We start from the raw sequence: 16,422 nt of genomic DNA, 5'->3' as shown, positions 1-16,422 counted from the left end.
GTGCAGGACATTCGAGATCCTTCACTCCAACCTTGGCAAATGATGTCTTCATGGAGCTCGCTTTGAGCACAGGGACACTGTCATGCTGGTTTGGGTCTCTTAGTTCCAGTGAAGGGAAATTGTAAATGTAACTTTGTGGCAGAAGTTTGGGGAAGAACCACGTATTGGTGTGGTGGTCAGGTGTCCATGTAGCTATGGCCATATACAGTAGTGTATAAAATGTTCTTTCTACCTCAGATTGGCTCTTTAGTCAAAAATCTTAAAAGCTTCTTGTAAACTATCCACAATGTATGGAATCTGTTGCAGTTGGGCCCTCTTGACCAAATGCATACTCGTGTTATTGCTCGCATCTGTTAACACACACTTCTGTATCCTGTACTCTGATAAATCATTCATCAAAAGTGTACTTCACTGTGAAAACTAAAAGGCAGACTTAAAGCTGAATGCTGGTCTTTGGAGTTTTCATTGGCTCTATTCAAGCTTGCGTTCCGATATGGCCACAGTGAAGCATGCTCCAGATCCCAAAACACACACACACACACACACACACACACACACACACACACACACACACACACACTGCATCACAAATGCACTCAGACATGCTGAAAACTTACCCAAGCTAAGTTTGTCGCTCCAGATCAGATTTGTTTTCCTTTGTTTGAGTCTGTTTGATTTAGATACACTGCATGTCCCAACTGATTGGACGAGAGGAAGTTTGAGTCTGTTTGATCTAAGAAGTTTCAGGAATCTGGGACATGTGGTGCTTTGGTCTGCAGTGGGTCAGTGGAACGTAAGCTGCTGAAATAGTAACTCTGTGTGTGTGTGTGTGTCCAAGATTTGCATCGCAGTCAAAGCTTGGCCTTATATGCACTCTGGTCTAAAATATCAAGAGTCAAACGTAATGAAAATGCAACAGTCAGTCATTCCCTGCCAATTCTACACTCACGGAAGGACGTCCAGGAGTGCACTCACTAAAGGACATCGAGGAGTTGTAATTTAGTCATAAAGTTAACTCCGCAGCTATTTGCTAGAACCAAATTAGAAACAGCACTCACCCTAGGCCTTTTGGAAGACTATCATTAAAAACTACACACGGTTCTAGGGATGATTTTAGAATCAAAAAAGTTAAAATCTTATGTGCAATTTATGTTACATGTTACGTGAAGCTATCATGATTATTGTTGTAATGGGTTTACAAGCAAGTGCCAGAGCAGAATGCAGTAACAACTGGTATGTCCGACACCGCTCATACGTTCTTCATACACCACGAATTAACTCCCCATCTCCCTTAATGTGTAACCAAGAGTTGTATGTATGGAAAAACACTTTATGCAACACATGTCATGAATGTAGAAGTCTGTGAACCATTCCTATTCAGCAGTCTTCCCAGTGAAATTTGAAGCTCTCATTTTCTACTTGAACAAAGATTTCTTTGAAGATATTTTATTCATGTATCTGATCCCCTGCAGACATTTGGCACAGACGGCTGACTGCAATCATTTCAAGATTGTTAGCAGCGTTTGCACACAAAGAGAGCCAGTGAAAGTGAACCACTCCAACACAGAACTATGGAGAGAGAGAGAGAGAGAGAGAGAGAGAGAGAGAGAGAGAGCGCTCAACTAGAATAAGACCAAAAGATACAACTTACAAGGAAGGATTAAGCTGCCTGATGACTCAGATCTCTATTTATATCTCTACAAACAGCACTCTCCTTCCTCTGTATGCTCATCCAGGTGTGCTGACCTTTGCTGTATTGTTACCATTATCTAATATCATTCTGCATTATGGGTAGCTCTCCAGGGCACCTTTATGGTTATCGGTTTCTTTTCTGCGAGTATGTGTCCTTCTGTTCTTTCGGACACATACTCGCATTTGTTTACGTTCAGGTTAGTGAACACGAAATAATGTAAATAATACATATAGTCCATAATCCTAAATGTTTTCTGAACCTGGCACTAGCTCAGAACCTAATCTTAATCATTAACGTAAGTATCAACTACGCAGAACCACAAGCTGACCACTGACCCTGATACATGTGCATAGTGTTAAGCTTAGTGACAGAGAGGGGGGTGGACTTTAAAAAAAAATTCCCAACAGGATCTGTAAAATGCAAGGTCAATGTTCTTGTGGTTTACCATCCATGTGGGTAACACACACAGCTCCATGTTTTCCATTTGCACTCTATTTACGTGCATGACGTGAAACATTGCAGACGCTGAGTTTGCAGGCACATCTTATATTTTGAACGCGGATGGGAGCGGTCCACCTGCTTCCGAGATGGAAAATCCAGTCTGCTGCCAGCAGCCGAGAGAGATGAGAATAGTGCAGCTGAAAGGTTGAACACAAGAGAATATAGACAGAGTGGCGAAATAGAGGGAATAAACAGACATACAGGCAGGCAGTTTGTATTAATAGAAAATTCTATTGATGTGATTTTACTGAAATTCTAGTGATAACCACTTGTAGTATTTATATCAACACTGTTCATCATTTCAATTTTATTTCCATTAAATAACGGGTTATTTAGGAATGATGTATGCAAACATACATTTGTTAGAGCAAACAATAAGTTATGTAGAGTCTAAAACGCATACTGGACGTTGACAAAATTATTGAAACGCCTTAAAGAAGAGTGCAGATGGGCTATTTTGAAGTAAATAAATCTGACCCAGAGTCCCTCCAGAGTCCCTCCAGAGTCCATGGTCCGATACTAGCCCGGGTTACTGTCTGTGTGAAGTTTCTGTGTCCGCATGGGTTTCTTTTGGGTTCTCTGGTTTCCTCCTGGACTGTGAATGTGTGTGTGTGTGTGTGTGTGTGTGTGTGTGCAAGGTGCCCTGCCATGGACTGATGACCCCCATTCAGGGTAGTGAAAGTGAGTGAGTGAGTAAAATCTGACCCACAAAGCAAGGTATACCTATGTTGATTGATTTTCTGTTTTGAGGAGAACCAAAACTGTTAGCCAACATGCTAGCCAACCTCTGATGACACTTAAAAATTGATTTAACAACAACAACAACAACAAAAAACCTGAAGCCAAACGGGGACAACCAGGTACCAAAAAATGAAGGAAAGCTTCAGTGACTTTGCACATCACATACAGGCTCTTTAAAAAGGTTCCTCGAGCGTTCTTTGAATTTCAGAACCTTTTTCTAAAAAGGAAACAATTCCAAGAGCGTTTTAGGATGCTGAAGGAAAGCCTTTGATACTTTGCTGCCACCTTCCGTACAAAATCTGTTATAGCTCTTTGGCTACATCTCAAACCGCGTATACTAGGCTTCCGTACTACATAGTGTGTCAAGATAATCAATAACATCGTATTGTTTACTATTGGTACGGTAAGGAGGTTTAGGACGTAAGATGTATAGGATAGGACGTACTTTAAGGTGCCAATTACTGGTTGACGCTGATTGGCTGAGGTGAGCCATACAGCTGTGAGCCAATAGGAAGCAGATTCGCTAATTGATGGCATGAAACGCGCGAGCCTGAAGTTTTGATAAACAGCTCGGCTTGATTTGTTGGCTGAAAGAGAAAATATGACGACTGTGAAAGAGCGAGCTGCTGCTTTAAACCTTGCGGGGAAACTGTACAGCCCCATGCACTATCCTGCTGGTAAAGAACTTTCATTTTATTGAGTGAAATCATCTCAAGGTTAAAGAACCGCCTCTAATTGTTTGTGAATTAATGCAGTGGCGTGACAAATTATTACATCTGAATTAAAAGTAAATAAATAAATAAATACTATTGTGAATGTTTTAAGCTGCATGAGCTACTACTTATAGGACCACTGGTGTTCTTTGTGGCCTTTTAATTATAGTAACATGTTGTAACTCTTCAACTTAAGTATAAACATTAGTGCTTTGAAGAAATCATGTTGCATTAGGAGGTTCTTAAAGTTCTTGAGAACCTCAAACATCTTGATGCATCATGATTTATTTTGCTTTTCAGCACAGCTACAGCTCCTCATATTTAACTTGCTGTTTAGAGTAAGTTTTCCTCTCATTTTAAGGTTGTAAAGGATTTGCTGGATAAAACTAGGTTTTGTTGTTGTTGTTTGTTCTTTTCATAGTTTCTTGTACATGGTATACTGATACTTGATGTGTATTTATTCTAGGGCTGCAACTAACAACTATTTTCATAATCGATTAGTTGGCTGTATTTATTTATTTATTATTAATTGGATGGGGCAAGCTTTCAGTACCTCTTCCTTTTTTAAAATAAATAAAATCCACAAACTGAGCGTATAAGCTTGTATACAAATATAAACTTCAGACTAAAACTTTACACAACTGTTTGTCCAAAGCAGAAAAGAACCCAACACACACCAGAATATATATTATTAATTTAGGACTGTAGTTTAATTCAGTGCTTTTTGTGCATCTATAAAAAATAGTGTAAATACTAAATATTAACTAAAATAAACTTTATATATATCATTATTATTTTATTGTATTGTTATGGATGCACAAAAAGCACAGAATTAAAGCTACAGTACTAAATTAATAATAAAATCTCACTTTCCCTGCCCCTTGTGGTTTCTGTTACTCACTGCCTTCAGGAATATTATTTTATTTGTTTACTTTTGATCGTAGTGTTTTAATTAGACATTACAGATCTTACTCGCGCTGTATCAGCGTGTCTACACTGTGCGTGAGGAGCAACGCGGCCTCGTTACCAACACATTACTTCCATTATAATAAATGACAGAATTTACACTGCAAGTGTGCAAATACAGCATATAATGACTATAAACTTAAATTAAACTAAACCTTTTAAGCAGCTTGTACCAGTTTCCCCTGCCCCTTACACACAGTGGAGCATTTTGGATGTAAACATAACTTTGTGCTCGTGCGGCACTGTTTGCTCTCCGCAGTGTTTAATATAAAATGCTTTCCTGCCTTAGAGGACTTTCTTCCTGAGTCATGTGGTGATTTGGCCTCTGTCTGATGAGGACTGAGGTCATGTTGGGAAGAAAAAGGTATCACTGACAAAGTAAACTGAAGAAAGTCATTGTCGGTGACTCTGGGTGTCTGCTAATGCTAGCGTACGTATGACGTACTTCCAGTTAGTAAAACAAAAAACGCTAGTGATATATTTGAGATGATATTACCTTTCTAAAATCCACACCCTAACCCTTACAGTGCATAGTGTAAGTGTACAGTACTTCATTTGGGACAAACTTTAGTATTTACTCTCCAAAGCGTGTTTTCGGAACAGAAGTAACATGAGTAAATCTCCGCTGTGCCATGCGCAGCCCAACTAATCAATAATGAGATTCGTTGACAACGATTATCCATTTTATCGATTATTTGTTGCAGCTCTAATTTATTCAATTTATTTCTGTATATTTATGTAGGGATCATCTACGGTTTTAAAAACTTTGAATCGGCGGTCAATTTTATCCATGAAAACTATTTTTAATTAATGTTTTGTGAGAATTGTTAGTTCTTTAACTATTTTATTATAGTGTCATTTAGATCTTAGGTTAATTCATTAATCTCTTTAAAATCCATTTTATTGTTTAATGATTTAAACAATTACGAGGTAAGTCTCGTGTTAAGTAGGGCTGGGTGATTTTACGTAAAAATAAAACTAAACATGAAACAAAATATTTCATGGTATTTTCTTTTCTTTTTCTTTTCTTTTTTTTTTCTTTTTTTTTTTTTAGGGTAATGATATAAATGATATGAAAAATCGTAACATTCAGCACGGACTTTTTGGCCACAAGTCACATCAGCGTTACAGTCCTTGAGAACACAAACATTGATCCAAAAAAGTTCGTCCTGAACGTCATCAAAAGTGAAACTCTCTACCAATTTCAAAATAGAATATGAATTTTATTCACAAATTAAAACTCCAGTAAAAATGTAAACCCCAATACTCGCAGGATTCATAATCTAACCCATGGAAAAACCAAACAGAAATGTTGTATCCGAGCCACTTCCACATTACAAAGGAAGCTCCTTTTGTTGGGGATTAATTTATCTTCCTCGTCTAGTGCTGGAACGACGCCTTCTGCCGTGATTGTTCTTGTTCTGCGTGTGAGACGCCCACGCTACGGCACGTAAACATGTCATTGACTACTTCATCAGCATCACAGGACGACAAATTCTTATCATAGGGAGGGATGATGCAATATGGCACAGCCCTAGCATTGAGGAAGTGTGGTTTCCTTCCTTGGAGGAAGGGTTTATTCTGAGATACTTTTCTGCTCAACACGGTTGTAAAGAGTTATGAGTTACTGTAGCCTTCCGGTCAGCTGAAATCATTCTGGCCATTTGCTTATGATTTCTTTCGTTGACCAGGCGCTTCTGCTCACAGAACTGCACCTCACTGGATGTTTTGTTTTCTTTATGCACCACTCCATGTAAGCTCCTCAGACTGTTGTGCTTGAAAGTCATAGGAGATCAGCAGTTTCTGAAACACTCAGACTAGCCTGTTTGGCACAACAGTTCGTCACTTTTTTCCGTTCTGATGGTTGATGAGAACGTTAACTGAAGCTGCTGATTGGATAACTGATCGGATTATTTTAATCCTCATGTGACTTGGAAGCTGAATTTATGTAATTGAGAAATTGTATAAATTACAGTAAGTCAGAAGCTTGATTTGTATTCTGTAATAGCTTTATAAATATGTTCTGTAGATCAGCACATGCTTGTTGCTCCGTGCCAGACCAGCTTCATCTGGAGCAGACTGATCTCTCACCTCCAGTCAGAGGTGAAGGTGAAGCGGCGACGTCACTTCCTGAAATGTCATGACAATTGCTTTGTGGGGTCTGATGCAGTTACTGTAATCCAAGCCTACATTGACCAGAGGAAGGTTTTGGGGAACGCTGAAGTGCCCAGAGCCAAAGCCGTGCGTGTGTGTCAGGCTCTACTGGACTGCAAGGTGTTTGAAGCAGTAGCGTGTAAACCATTTGGGAAGGAGAGCAAGCTGTCAGAGTTTCAGGACAGCGTCAGCAGCCTGTACCGGTTTCTGAGTGCCCAGACTCCTGTGCTGAGCAGTGCAGAGAATGTGCTTGCTTCTCCCAGCAATGAGAGAGAAACAGACAGCCGACTACACAGGTGATTTGTCCTCTTTAGGTTACGTATACAAGCCTAGAGTTGTGTATATAGTATGTTCTCTTGTTTTACTTTCACTGGAAGATGAGGTCCAGAGCAACTAATATGAATACTGTTTTGCTGTGGATGACTTTGCAGGGATGATGACCCACTGTTCTCTCACAGTACTCCAGTAAAACCAGGCCACATTATGAACATCCTGCTGGAGGAGATTGACCTTAGCCTTAGCTTTCTCCATGCTGAGGGTTTACCACAATCAGGTAGCCTTTGCAAAACTTTGGAGTCATGACTGAGACATGGGATGTGCTGCACTGGCAAATACTCCCACTGTGTATTTTTACTCTACCTTATAAAATATAAATATCCATTCAGTGTGTCTGTCGCCCTGTCTGCCTGTGTCTGTCGCCCTGTCTGCCTGTGTCTGTCGCCCTGTCTGCCTGTGTCTGTCGCCCTGTCTGCCTGTGTCTGTCGCCCTGTCTGCCTGTGTCTGTCGCCCTGTCTGCCTGTGTCTGTCGCCCTGTCTGCCTGTGTCTGTCGCCCTGTCTGCCTGTGTCTGCCTCTCAGTGGTCAGTAAGGTGTGGCAGGAGCAGACAGTTCAGCGGTTGCTGCAGCTGATCGAGCTCCCTCTGCTGGATGGTGTTCTGGACTGTGGAGAGTGTCCCCTTTCAGCTGGCAACAATAATGAGCCTGACATTCTCTACACCAGTAACTATCTTGACAGAGAAATACTAAAGGCTTTCAAGGAATCGCAGTGAGTTAAAATTGCTTTGGCTAAATAAAATGAAATCGACATAAAATGGAAATAATTTAGTTTGTCGTAAATTGCGATTGCCTTTGTGTCTGCTTCATGATTTCTAGTAGAAAATGTTTTGCTCTCCTGCAGAAAAGATGAGTGGCTCTTGGCAGCATTAGAGCTGATGGACTTTCTGCCAGACCAGCAGGTGGTAGAGGTGAGCAGAGAGCTCCCCGGCCTTTCACTGGACGATGAAGATGAGGGTGATGAAGAATGTGGACAGAGACTCGCAGGCATCCAGCAATGCAAAGCTCTACTGTTTGAAATCCTGGCTAAACACTATGGACAGGCCAGTTTCCAGCCTCTCCTCCCTAGTGGACTGAATGATGTCTACACACACATTACTGAACTTTTGGGTAAGTTAGGACTGCAATGATGAAACAAAGATAAATCATGTCAGAACTTTTTCCACCCTCAAAATGGAAAAACAACCTGGTTGCATAAGTGTGCACACCATTTTATAACTGTGGCTGTGTTCAGAATGAACCAATCACATTCAATCTCATGTTGAAAAGTAATTATCATACAGCTGTCATCAAAGAAATGATTCTGGTTAATCCCAAATAAAGATCAGCTGTTTCTGTAAGATTTTCTAGACAAAATCTTGGTTTTATCCAACTGCTGAAGCCATGATCTACAGAAGAGCTTACAAAGCATGTACAGTATCTCGCTTATTTAAAGATCTCGATCAGGAGAGGGGTATAAAAGCATTTCCAAAACGTTAGATGTACCAGGGAAGACCGTGAAGGCAGTCATCAGCATGTGAAAAAAAAATTGCACACCACAGTGACATCACTAAGAATGGGATGTCCATCCAAAATTTACAAAAGGACGAGACAAAAACTTACCTGGGAGGCTGCCAAGAGACCTACAGCAACATTAAAGGAGCTGCAGGAAAATCTGACGAGTACTGATTACTCCCTGCATGTGACGACAATCTCTCACATTCTTCGTGTGGGATATGGGGTAGGGTGGCTAGATGGGCTTTAGGGCTTCTCTTCTTTTCAGCCAGAACTGGGGCTTTTATCAAAGTGGAGGGGATCATGAATGGCTACAAATACCAGCCGATTTTAGTGCAAAACCTTCAGGTGTCTTGCTTGTAAGCAAGTAAGAAAATGAAAAGGCCTTTCAGCATGACAATGATTCAAAGCATACATCCAGCAAATCAACAAAGGAACAGCTTAACCAAAAGACAAATGTTTTTGAATGGCCTAGCCAGAATGCAGACCTGAATCCAACTAAAAATCTGTGGAGTGACCTGAAGCAGACTGTGTACAGGAGATGCCCCTACAGTTTGACTGTTCTAGAATGTTTTTTGCAAGAAAGACTGGGGAAATGTTAAGTTGAGATGTGCCACGCTGATGGACTCTTGCACAAAAAGACTGAGTGGCGTAATAAAATCAAAAGGCGCTTCAACAAAGTATTAGTGAACGTTATCCTGTGCGTACTGTGTGTTAAATCTCTGGTTTATCGGCAGTGAATGGGAAATTTGACGTGGCTCTGGAGGTGTTACAGCTGTGTCTGAAGTTGCTTCCTGCGGCTAATAGAGAAGAGCTGTACAGGCTGCTGAGCTTCATGTCGCTGGCTGCAGACCCACAACACCTCCGCATTCATAAGGAGGTAGGGTGTGTACAGTACTGTGTATAACTAGAAAACGGAACACATTTCATCACACTGGGATTAATATTGATTTCTCATCTTTTATTTTTTATTTTTTTATTTTTTAAATTTTCACACACCAAGTTCTCCGTGATTAACATTTCAAATTCAGTAATGTTGTTATTAATATGCAAACGGTTGACATCTTGGTTCAGTTTGGCTTGTTAATCTGATCATGTTTGAGTAAACGGCACATTTCATGCTAAAGAAGGTCTCTTTCAGAAATGTACTCCACCACCAGTGAAATGTTTGGCTTCTCTAGAGTGAATAAATATCTCCTCGTCTCGGACATTTTAATTCATTCGTCTGGTTGAAATTATTTTCTACAACAAATGTATGTAATGATAATGAGTCTTTATTGATCACATATACATTACAGAACAGTGAAATTCTTTTTCTTCGCATACCCCAGCATGTTGGGAAGTTGGATACAGCACCCCTGGAGCAGAGAGGGTTAAGGGCCGTGCTCAAGGGCCCAACAGTGGCAGTTTGGCAGCGCTGGGGCTTGAACCCCCGACCTTCTGATCAGTAACCCAGAGCCTTAACCAGCACTGCTCCGAATTCACTGCTGGTGAATTTAATGCCCATATATACAGTACATTTATTATCTGAATTGAAGTGTTATTTTGATTGGACGTTTTTACTTGGACTGAAGTTCTCTGAACAAGTGGTGTTTTTTATTTAAAACTTAGGTGAAGCAGCCCAAATGTGCTGTTAAGAAATGCTTTCTTGGTGAAGTTCCCACATGAAGCTGGTTGAGAAGAGTGGGTTAGGAAATGGCAAACATGAAATGGATTTGATTGATCGTTTTGCTCACTGAATAATTTATTTCATAGCGTCAGTGTTTTCATTATTATTCTGAACTAGCAGAGGTAAAAATGAAGTCCCTTCAAGGAGCTAGTCTGTGCAAACGTTTGACTGGTTGTGTACATTGATTAAGGAAAAATCCAGCCTGAATGACTTCCATATCAATATATAAAATCAGTATTTACTCTTTAGTTGGTTAACAGTTTTCTACATTACCCACAAAGCTGTACAACTACCTGCTGTTAGTTATTCAAGCTTTCTGAGATTTAGAGTTTTTTTTGTTTTTCTTTTTTAAAAGTTGTGGTCACTTTTCTTTTTAAGTTTAAAGCATATTCGTTACAAATTGTCTTTCAGATCGAGAATCGAATTTTTGTGAAGAAAACATTTGGTAGATCCATAATACAAAGCAAGAGCCTCTCAAAAGGCAAAGTGGACCTGCTTTTGCTCTTCATGCTAGATAACCATGAGGACATCTTGAAGGTATTATAGACTTGGTTTTAATGACAACTTGACTTTATTTTTTTTATTTTTTATTTTACAAATCCATCCTTTATCTATATCCATTCTTAATCTTATGGATTGATTTTTCTGTCTTCGACAGCAAAGATTAGTTCTGACTAACATATCCAACATGATCAATTGAATAATCTCATTAGATCCCAGGTTCTCTGCACAAGCTGGTCAGTGACAAGCTGGACAACATTGCAAAAAAGAAGGACCCCAACACACAGGGTATGTCATTCGTCATATTTATTTCACCTTTTTAAATGAAATATTACAACCACTGATCTTTGTTAGGTAGGTACCACTTGGAATTACAATCTGGAGGTGAGGAAAGATGCTGAAATTTGTGTGATTGTAAGAGTGATATAAAACTGTGGTGTTGCTTTTACATACTTTTTATATTTAATGTATCCAGAGACACACTAGCATCTGTTTTAGTCTGTATTGTATTATCTGTATTAGAACTAGTGTTTTTTTTTCTTGTTTTTAAACCTGGCTGGTGACTGTTTCACTGAATTTCATATTTTTCTATCTCTTGTTTCCTAGGCCCTGCATTCTGTCAGCAAATTTCAAGTGATGTGTACCACGATACTGTAAAAAGTCTGACAAACACAGAGTTGATCATACTGCTCAGGAATATCGATGAAAATACAAAGTACTCCATGAAGGAGAAGAAGAGACTGCTGGCACAGTTCTACAAAGGCCATCCTGACATTTTTGCTCAGTATTTTGGGTCTAGACTGAGCACAGTCAGATTGTCTGAAGTGTAATTATTTTATCCTTTTTCATGGAAATGTTTAGACATTTTATGTAGATTTTAATTTGTTGATTTTTACTTTGTATGTGTTGAGAAAGAAGGTAAATTGTTTTTTCTAAATATATAATGGTATACTGAGATGATGCGAACACTAATAAACACTTTTTATAGATTGGTGCAACATTCATTTCGATGTCCAGATCAATTTGCAATCCTAAAAACCTGATAGTTTTCTCATCGGCATGGGTGCTTTTTACACTGGGTGCTTTTTGTGCCTCTTACTGTTAGACCGCCATTACAATTTATTAGAGTAGGACAAATTCATTCAAGGTGTTTCTGTCTCAAAAGTACATTTTTAGGTAGGGTAAAGTGTGCTAAAGGGAGATCTTTTGAAAATGGTAATATTTCTGATTTACAGAAATAGGAGTTACTTTTTGCCATCATGCCAGTTTCATAATCTTAATCACTCTTATTCTATTCAAAAGCAAAAATAAATGCCAAACACTGTTCGATTGGGACGTCTTTTGAATTGCTGCTTCAGACCCTTTACTTGGAATTTTATGTACCTATTTTAATATGCATGAATATGAAAAATATTTTTATGCAACTCTGTAGGGTGTTTTTTTGACATTCCATGCCCTTGCTATCATCCTTGGGTGTGGTGTTATACCTCTCTCACCCTGCTGTTTATACTCTTCTACCAACCTGCTCTTGTTAAGTATGATCAAATGAAAATGGCTAGACTGGTTTGAGCTGCCAGGAAGGATCTAGTAACTCAATCATTCTTTACAACTATGGTGAGAAGAAATGCATCTCGGAATGCACAAAACATCGAGCTTTGTGGTGGATGGGACAAGAACAGGAATCTGAGGCTCTCATGGGAACAGACTCACCCAAACTGGACAAATGGTCCAGGTGATTTTTATTATTTTATTTTTTTTAAATCGCCTGAACTTTTTCCAGTCTTCATCTGTCCAGTTTGGGTGAGTCTGTGCCCATGAGAGCCTCAGATTCCTGTTCTTGGCTGACAGAAGTGGAACTTGATGTGGTCTTCTATAGATTTGTCAGCTCAGACCAGTCTGGTCATTCTCCTCTGATCTCTCTCATTACAAGGTGTTTCAGCCGGCAGACCCTCGGTTCACTGGATGTTTTTTGTTCTTTACACCATTCTGTGTAAACTCTAGAGACCTTTCCAGTGTGTGTGACATTTCCAGAAGATCAGCAGTTTCTGAAATACTCAAACCAGCCCAGCTGGCACCAACTTCCATGCCATGGTTAAAATCACTATCAAACTTTCTTCATTCTAATGCAGGGCTCGGGAACCTATGGCTCTTTCAGTGATGAGGTTGTTAGGGCAGTTAGCCCCCAGTGCTACAGTAGGGCCTCCCCTAGCCAAGGCTATCCCAAGTTTTCAGCAAGCTGTCACAGGGCAGCAAAAATCTGATGCTTTCCCTCCAATAGAATGTGGAAAAGTTAACGTCACTAAAAGACCATCTGGCAGCGTGGAAACTACTGCCAAATGTGTCTCCATGGGTTCTGTCTACTGTAGAAAAGGGTTACCAGGTCCAGTTCAGACCTTGGCAGCCATTATTTCCTGGTCTGCAAAAAAGATGGGAGTATGCAACCAATTATAGATCTGCATCATCTGAACCATGCTCTTCTGACATACAGGTTCAAGATGCTGACGCTCAAACTTATCGTTCCACATATTCAGTTTGAGGACTGGTTTGTGACGATACGTCTAAAAGACGCATATTTCCACATAGAAATATTGTGCAGTCACAGGAAGTTCCTGAGGTTTGCGTTTGGAGGCAATGCATACCAATATCAGGTTCTTCTCTTTGGGCTAGTTTTATCCCCTCGAACATTTACAAAGTGCATGGATGCCGTTCTGGCTCCATTATGACTCCAGGGCATCAGTGTACTAAACTACTTGGATGAATGGTTAATTCTAGCACAATCCAGGGAACTGGCGCATCAACATCGAGATGTTGTTTTCGCCCACATGAGGAGCTTGGGGCTCAGGTTGAACCTCAAGAAAAGTATGCAGAGGACAACTTCTCTAGAGGTTATAAGGATTCTACTATGATGAGGGTGTTCCTATCCCCAACATGCGTAGGGTCAATCCTATCAACATGAGCAAGCTAAAGCTGGATCTGGGATCTCTACGAGAGACGGTTGGGGCTTATGGCAGCAGCAGCCAATGTCATACCATTGGGTCTATTGCACTGCCAAGCTACCACTGTTGGTCCCTTGAGCCCTTAACCAGCTCTGCTCCAGGGCTGCTGTATCATGGCTGACTCTGTGCTCTGACCCCAGCTTTCTAACATGCTGGAATATGCAAAAATAAGAATTTCACTGTGCTATAATGTATATGTGACTAATAAAGACTCATTATCACTCTAGTACCCTCTAGGGCATCTCCTTATTGCAAGACAGTAATAACAGACGCCTCCCTCATGGGCTGAGGTATGGTCTTAGATGGCTGTCCAGCTCACGGTCTCTGGAGCTGACCTCATCTGGAGGGGCATATAAATCGCCTAGAAATGCAGGCCTTGTTTCTTGCACTGAAATTCTTTCTTCCTCAATTGAAAGGTCATCATGTGTTAGTTGTGACAGACAACACAGCAATGGTCTCATATATCAACCACCAGGGAGGATTATGTTCGTGCCCCCTGTTCAGGCAGGTGCAACTAATTCTTCTCTGAGCAGAGGGAAAGTTTTTGTCAGTGAGTGCAATGTACATTCTAGGCAACTGGAATGTAGGGGCAGACATCCTGTTGAGGCAGGGGCTGAGGCCCAGGAATTGGAGTCTTTATCCACAAGTGGTGGCGTCCATATGGCTGAGGTTCGGCCAAGCGGAAGTGGATGTGTTCGCCTCTGAGGAGACAACAGACTGCCGCTGTGGTTCCCCCTCACTCCTCCCACACCACTGGGGATGGACGCCATGGTGCACACATGGCTGAGGTCACATCTGTACGTTTTTCCCGTGATCGCTCTGCTCCCACAAGTTTTAGCGAGAGTTCACCAAGACTTTCTACATCTGCTGCTAGTAGCACCTTATTGGCCAGCACGAATATGGTTCTCAGAGATAATATCCCTGCTGGATGGCACTCCCATCCGAGATTCCCAGCCACAGGGATCGACTGTATCAAGCCAGAGGGCTGATTTATCACCCTTGGCTGGAACTATGGAAACTGTGGGTCTGGCCCCTGAGGGGCACCAGCTCATAGATTCTGGTCTCACAACTGAGGTTGTAGAGACCATGTTGATTGCTAGAGCACCATCCATGAGGAAATTGTATGTGCTCAAGTGGCAACTTTTTGCCTCCTGGTGTGAGGAACGTCAGCTAGACCCAGTGAACTGAGCAATAGCTACAGTCCTGGAGTTCTTATGAGGACGTTTCTCAGCAGGGTTGGCTCCTTCTACAATCAGGGTCCACGTGGCCGCCATTTCGGCCGGCCACGTCCCTGTTGATGAGGCTTCTGTGGGGCATCATCCTCTAACTTTGAGGTTTATGCGTGGTGTCAGGCGGCTGAGGTCATCTGCAGACCATGGATACCTTCCTGAGACCTTTCTGTGGTTCTGGAAGGTCTGTCAGGTGCCCCATTTGAGCCCTTAGGGTCAGCCTCAGAGAAGCTTCTGACTCTAAAGGTAGCTCTTCTGCTGGCCCTGGCATCTCTCAAGCGATTAGGAGATCTACAAACTCTATGTTGCCCCTTCCTGCCTTGACTTTTCCCATGGATTAGCCAAGGTCTTCCTATATCCTAGGCTGGATTATATTCCTAAAGTGCCTACATGTGCTGCCCAGCCAATAGTGTTTTAGGCTTTCTGCCCTCCTCTGTTCCTCACAGTGGAACAAGAGAAATTGCACCTACTGTGTCCAGTAAGGGCTCTCTGTACTTACGTCCACCGCTCCGGCCAGTGGCATAAATTGGAGTAGCTGCTGGTCTGCTTTGGCGGCAACAGTAGAGATGATGCTGTGTTGAAGCAGCGCATCTCTAATTGGATAGTGGAAGCAATCTCTATCGCTTATGAGGCACGCTGTCTCGCTACGCCTCTGGGTATCAGGGCTCATTTCACTATGGGTTTCTCCTCCTCAAAGGCTTTGTCCAAAGGGGTACCCTTACAGGATGTGTGTGCTGCAGTGGGGTGGTCTATGCCACACGTATTCATTCGATATTACAGCCTGAATATACATTCCACCCCGGGTTCGAGTGTCTTGCAGTGACATTCAGGCTCAGATCTTTTTGTACAGGCCATACCCTCAGTATGATGGAGAGGGTATTGTCGTTCCCACAGTGTGGAGCTCATGCAACGTTGAGTTCCCTTTGAAAGGGAACGTCTGGGTTACCCTGTTCCCTGAGAAGGGAATGAGACATTGTGTAGCTTTTTCATACTGGGGCATGCCTGTGAATTGCATCTGTGCTTCAGATAATAAAGGGCGACGGCACGGTTCACAGATGCTGTTTTTATATCACACGATGCACTTAATTGCCACATCACCAGATCACGACAGGCCTATAAATAGGCCTGATGTTACACAAGCTTCAGATGCTGGTCATGCGTTTCCACAATGTTAAGAGCACCACACTGTCTTTGTATGCTGTAGCATTACAGATTCCCTTCACTAGAACTAAGAGGCCCCAAACCTATTCCAGCATGACGATGCCCCTGTGCACAAAGCGATCTCCATGAAGACATGGTTTGCCAAGGTTTTAGTGGAAGAACTAAAGTGTCCTGCACAAAGCCCCGACCTCAACCCCACTCTGAACACCTTTGGAATGAACTGGAACGCCGACTGCACCCCAGACCTCCTCACCTAACATCGGATACGCTTA

At 41.6% G+C, this 16,422-nt stretch overlaps 1 protein-coding gene across 1 annotated transcript; it reads left to right on the top strand.

Annotated features, from left to right (window-relative positions):
- Nucleotides 1-3,528: 3,528 nt before the first annotated feature.
- On the top strand, nucleotides 3,529-13,532 carry depdc7b (DEP domain containing 7, paralog b). Its single transcript, XM_053641952.1, has 9 exons — nucleotides 3,529-3,621; nucleotides 6,644-7,064; nucleotides 7,200-7,321; nucleotides 7,626-7,812; nucleotides 7,945-8,210; nucleotides 9,332-9,474; nucleotides 10,675-10,800; nucleotides 10,977-11,052; nucleotides 11,371-13,532. Exons 1-9 carry the CDS (start codon nucleotides 3,537-3,539, stop codon nucleotides 11,592-11,594), a joined length of 1,650 nt encoding a protein of 549 aa, XP_053497927.1. The 5' UTR covers nucleotides 3,529-3,536; the 3' UTR covers nucleotides 11,595-13,532.
- Nucleotides 13,533-16,422: the final 2,890 nt, after the last annotated feature.

The sequence above is a fragment of the Ictalurus furcatus genome, chromosome 14, assembly GCF_023375685.1.
Source record: "Ictalurus furcatus strain D&B chromosome 14, Billie_1.0, whole genome shotgun sequence".
Taxonomy (NCBI): Eukaryota; Metazoa; Chordata; class Actinopteri; order Siluriformes; family Ictaluridae; genus Ictalurus; species Ictalurus furcatus.
This window is presented reverse-complemented; position numbering and strand designations above follow the sequence as displayed.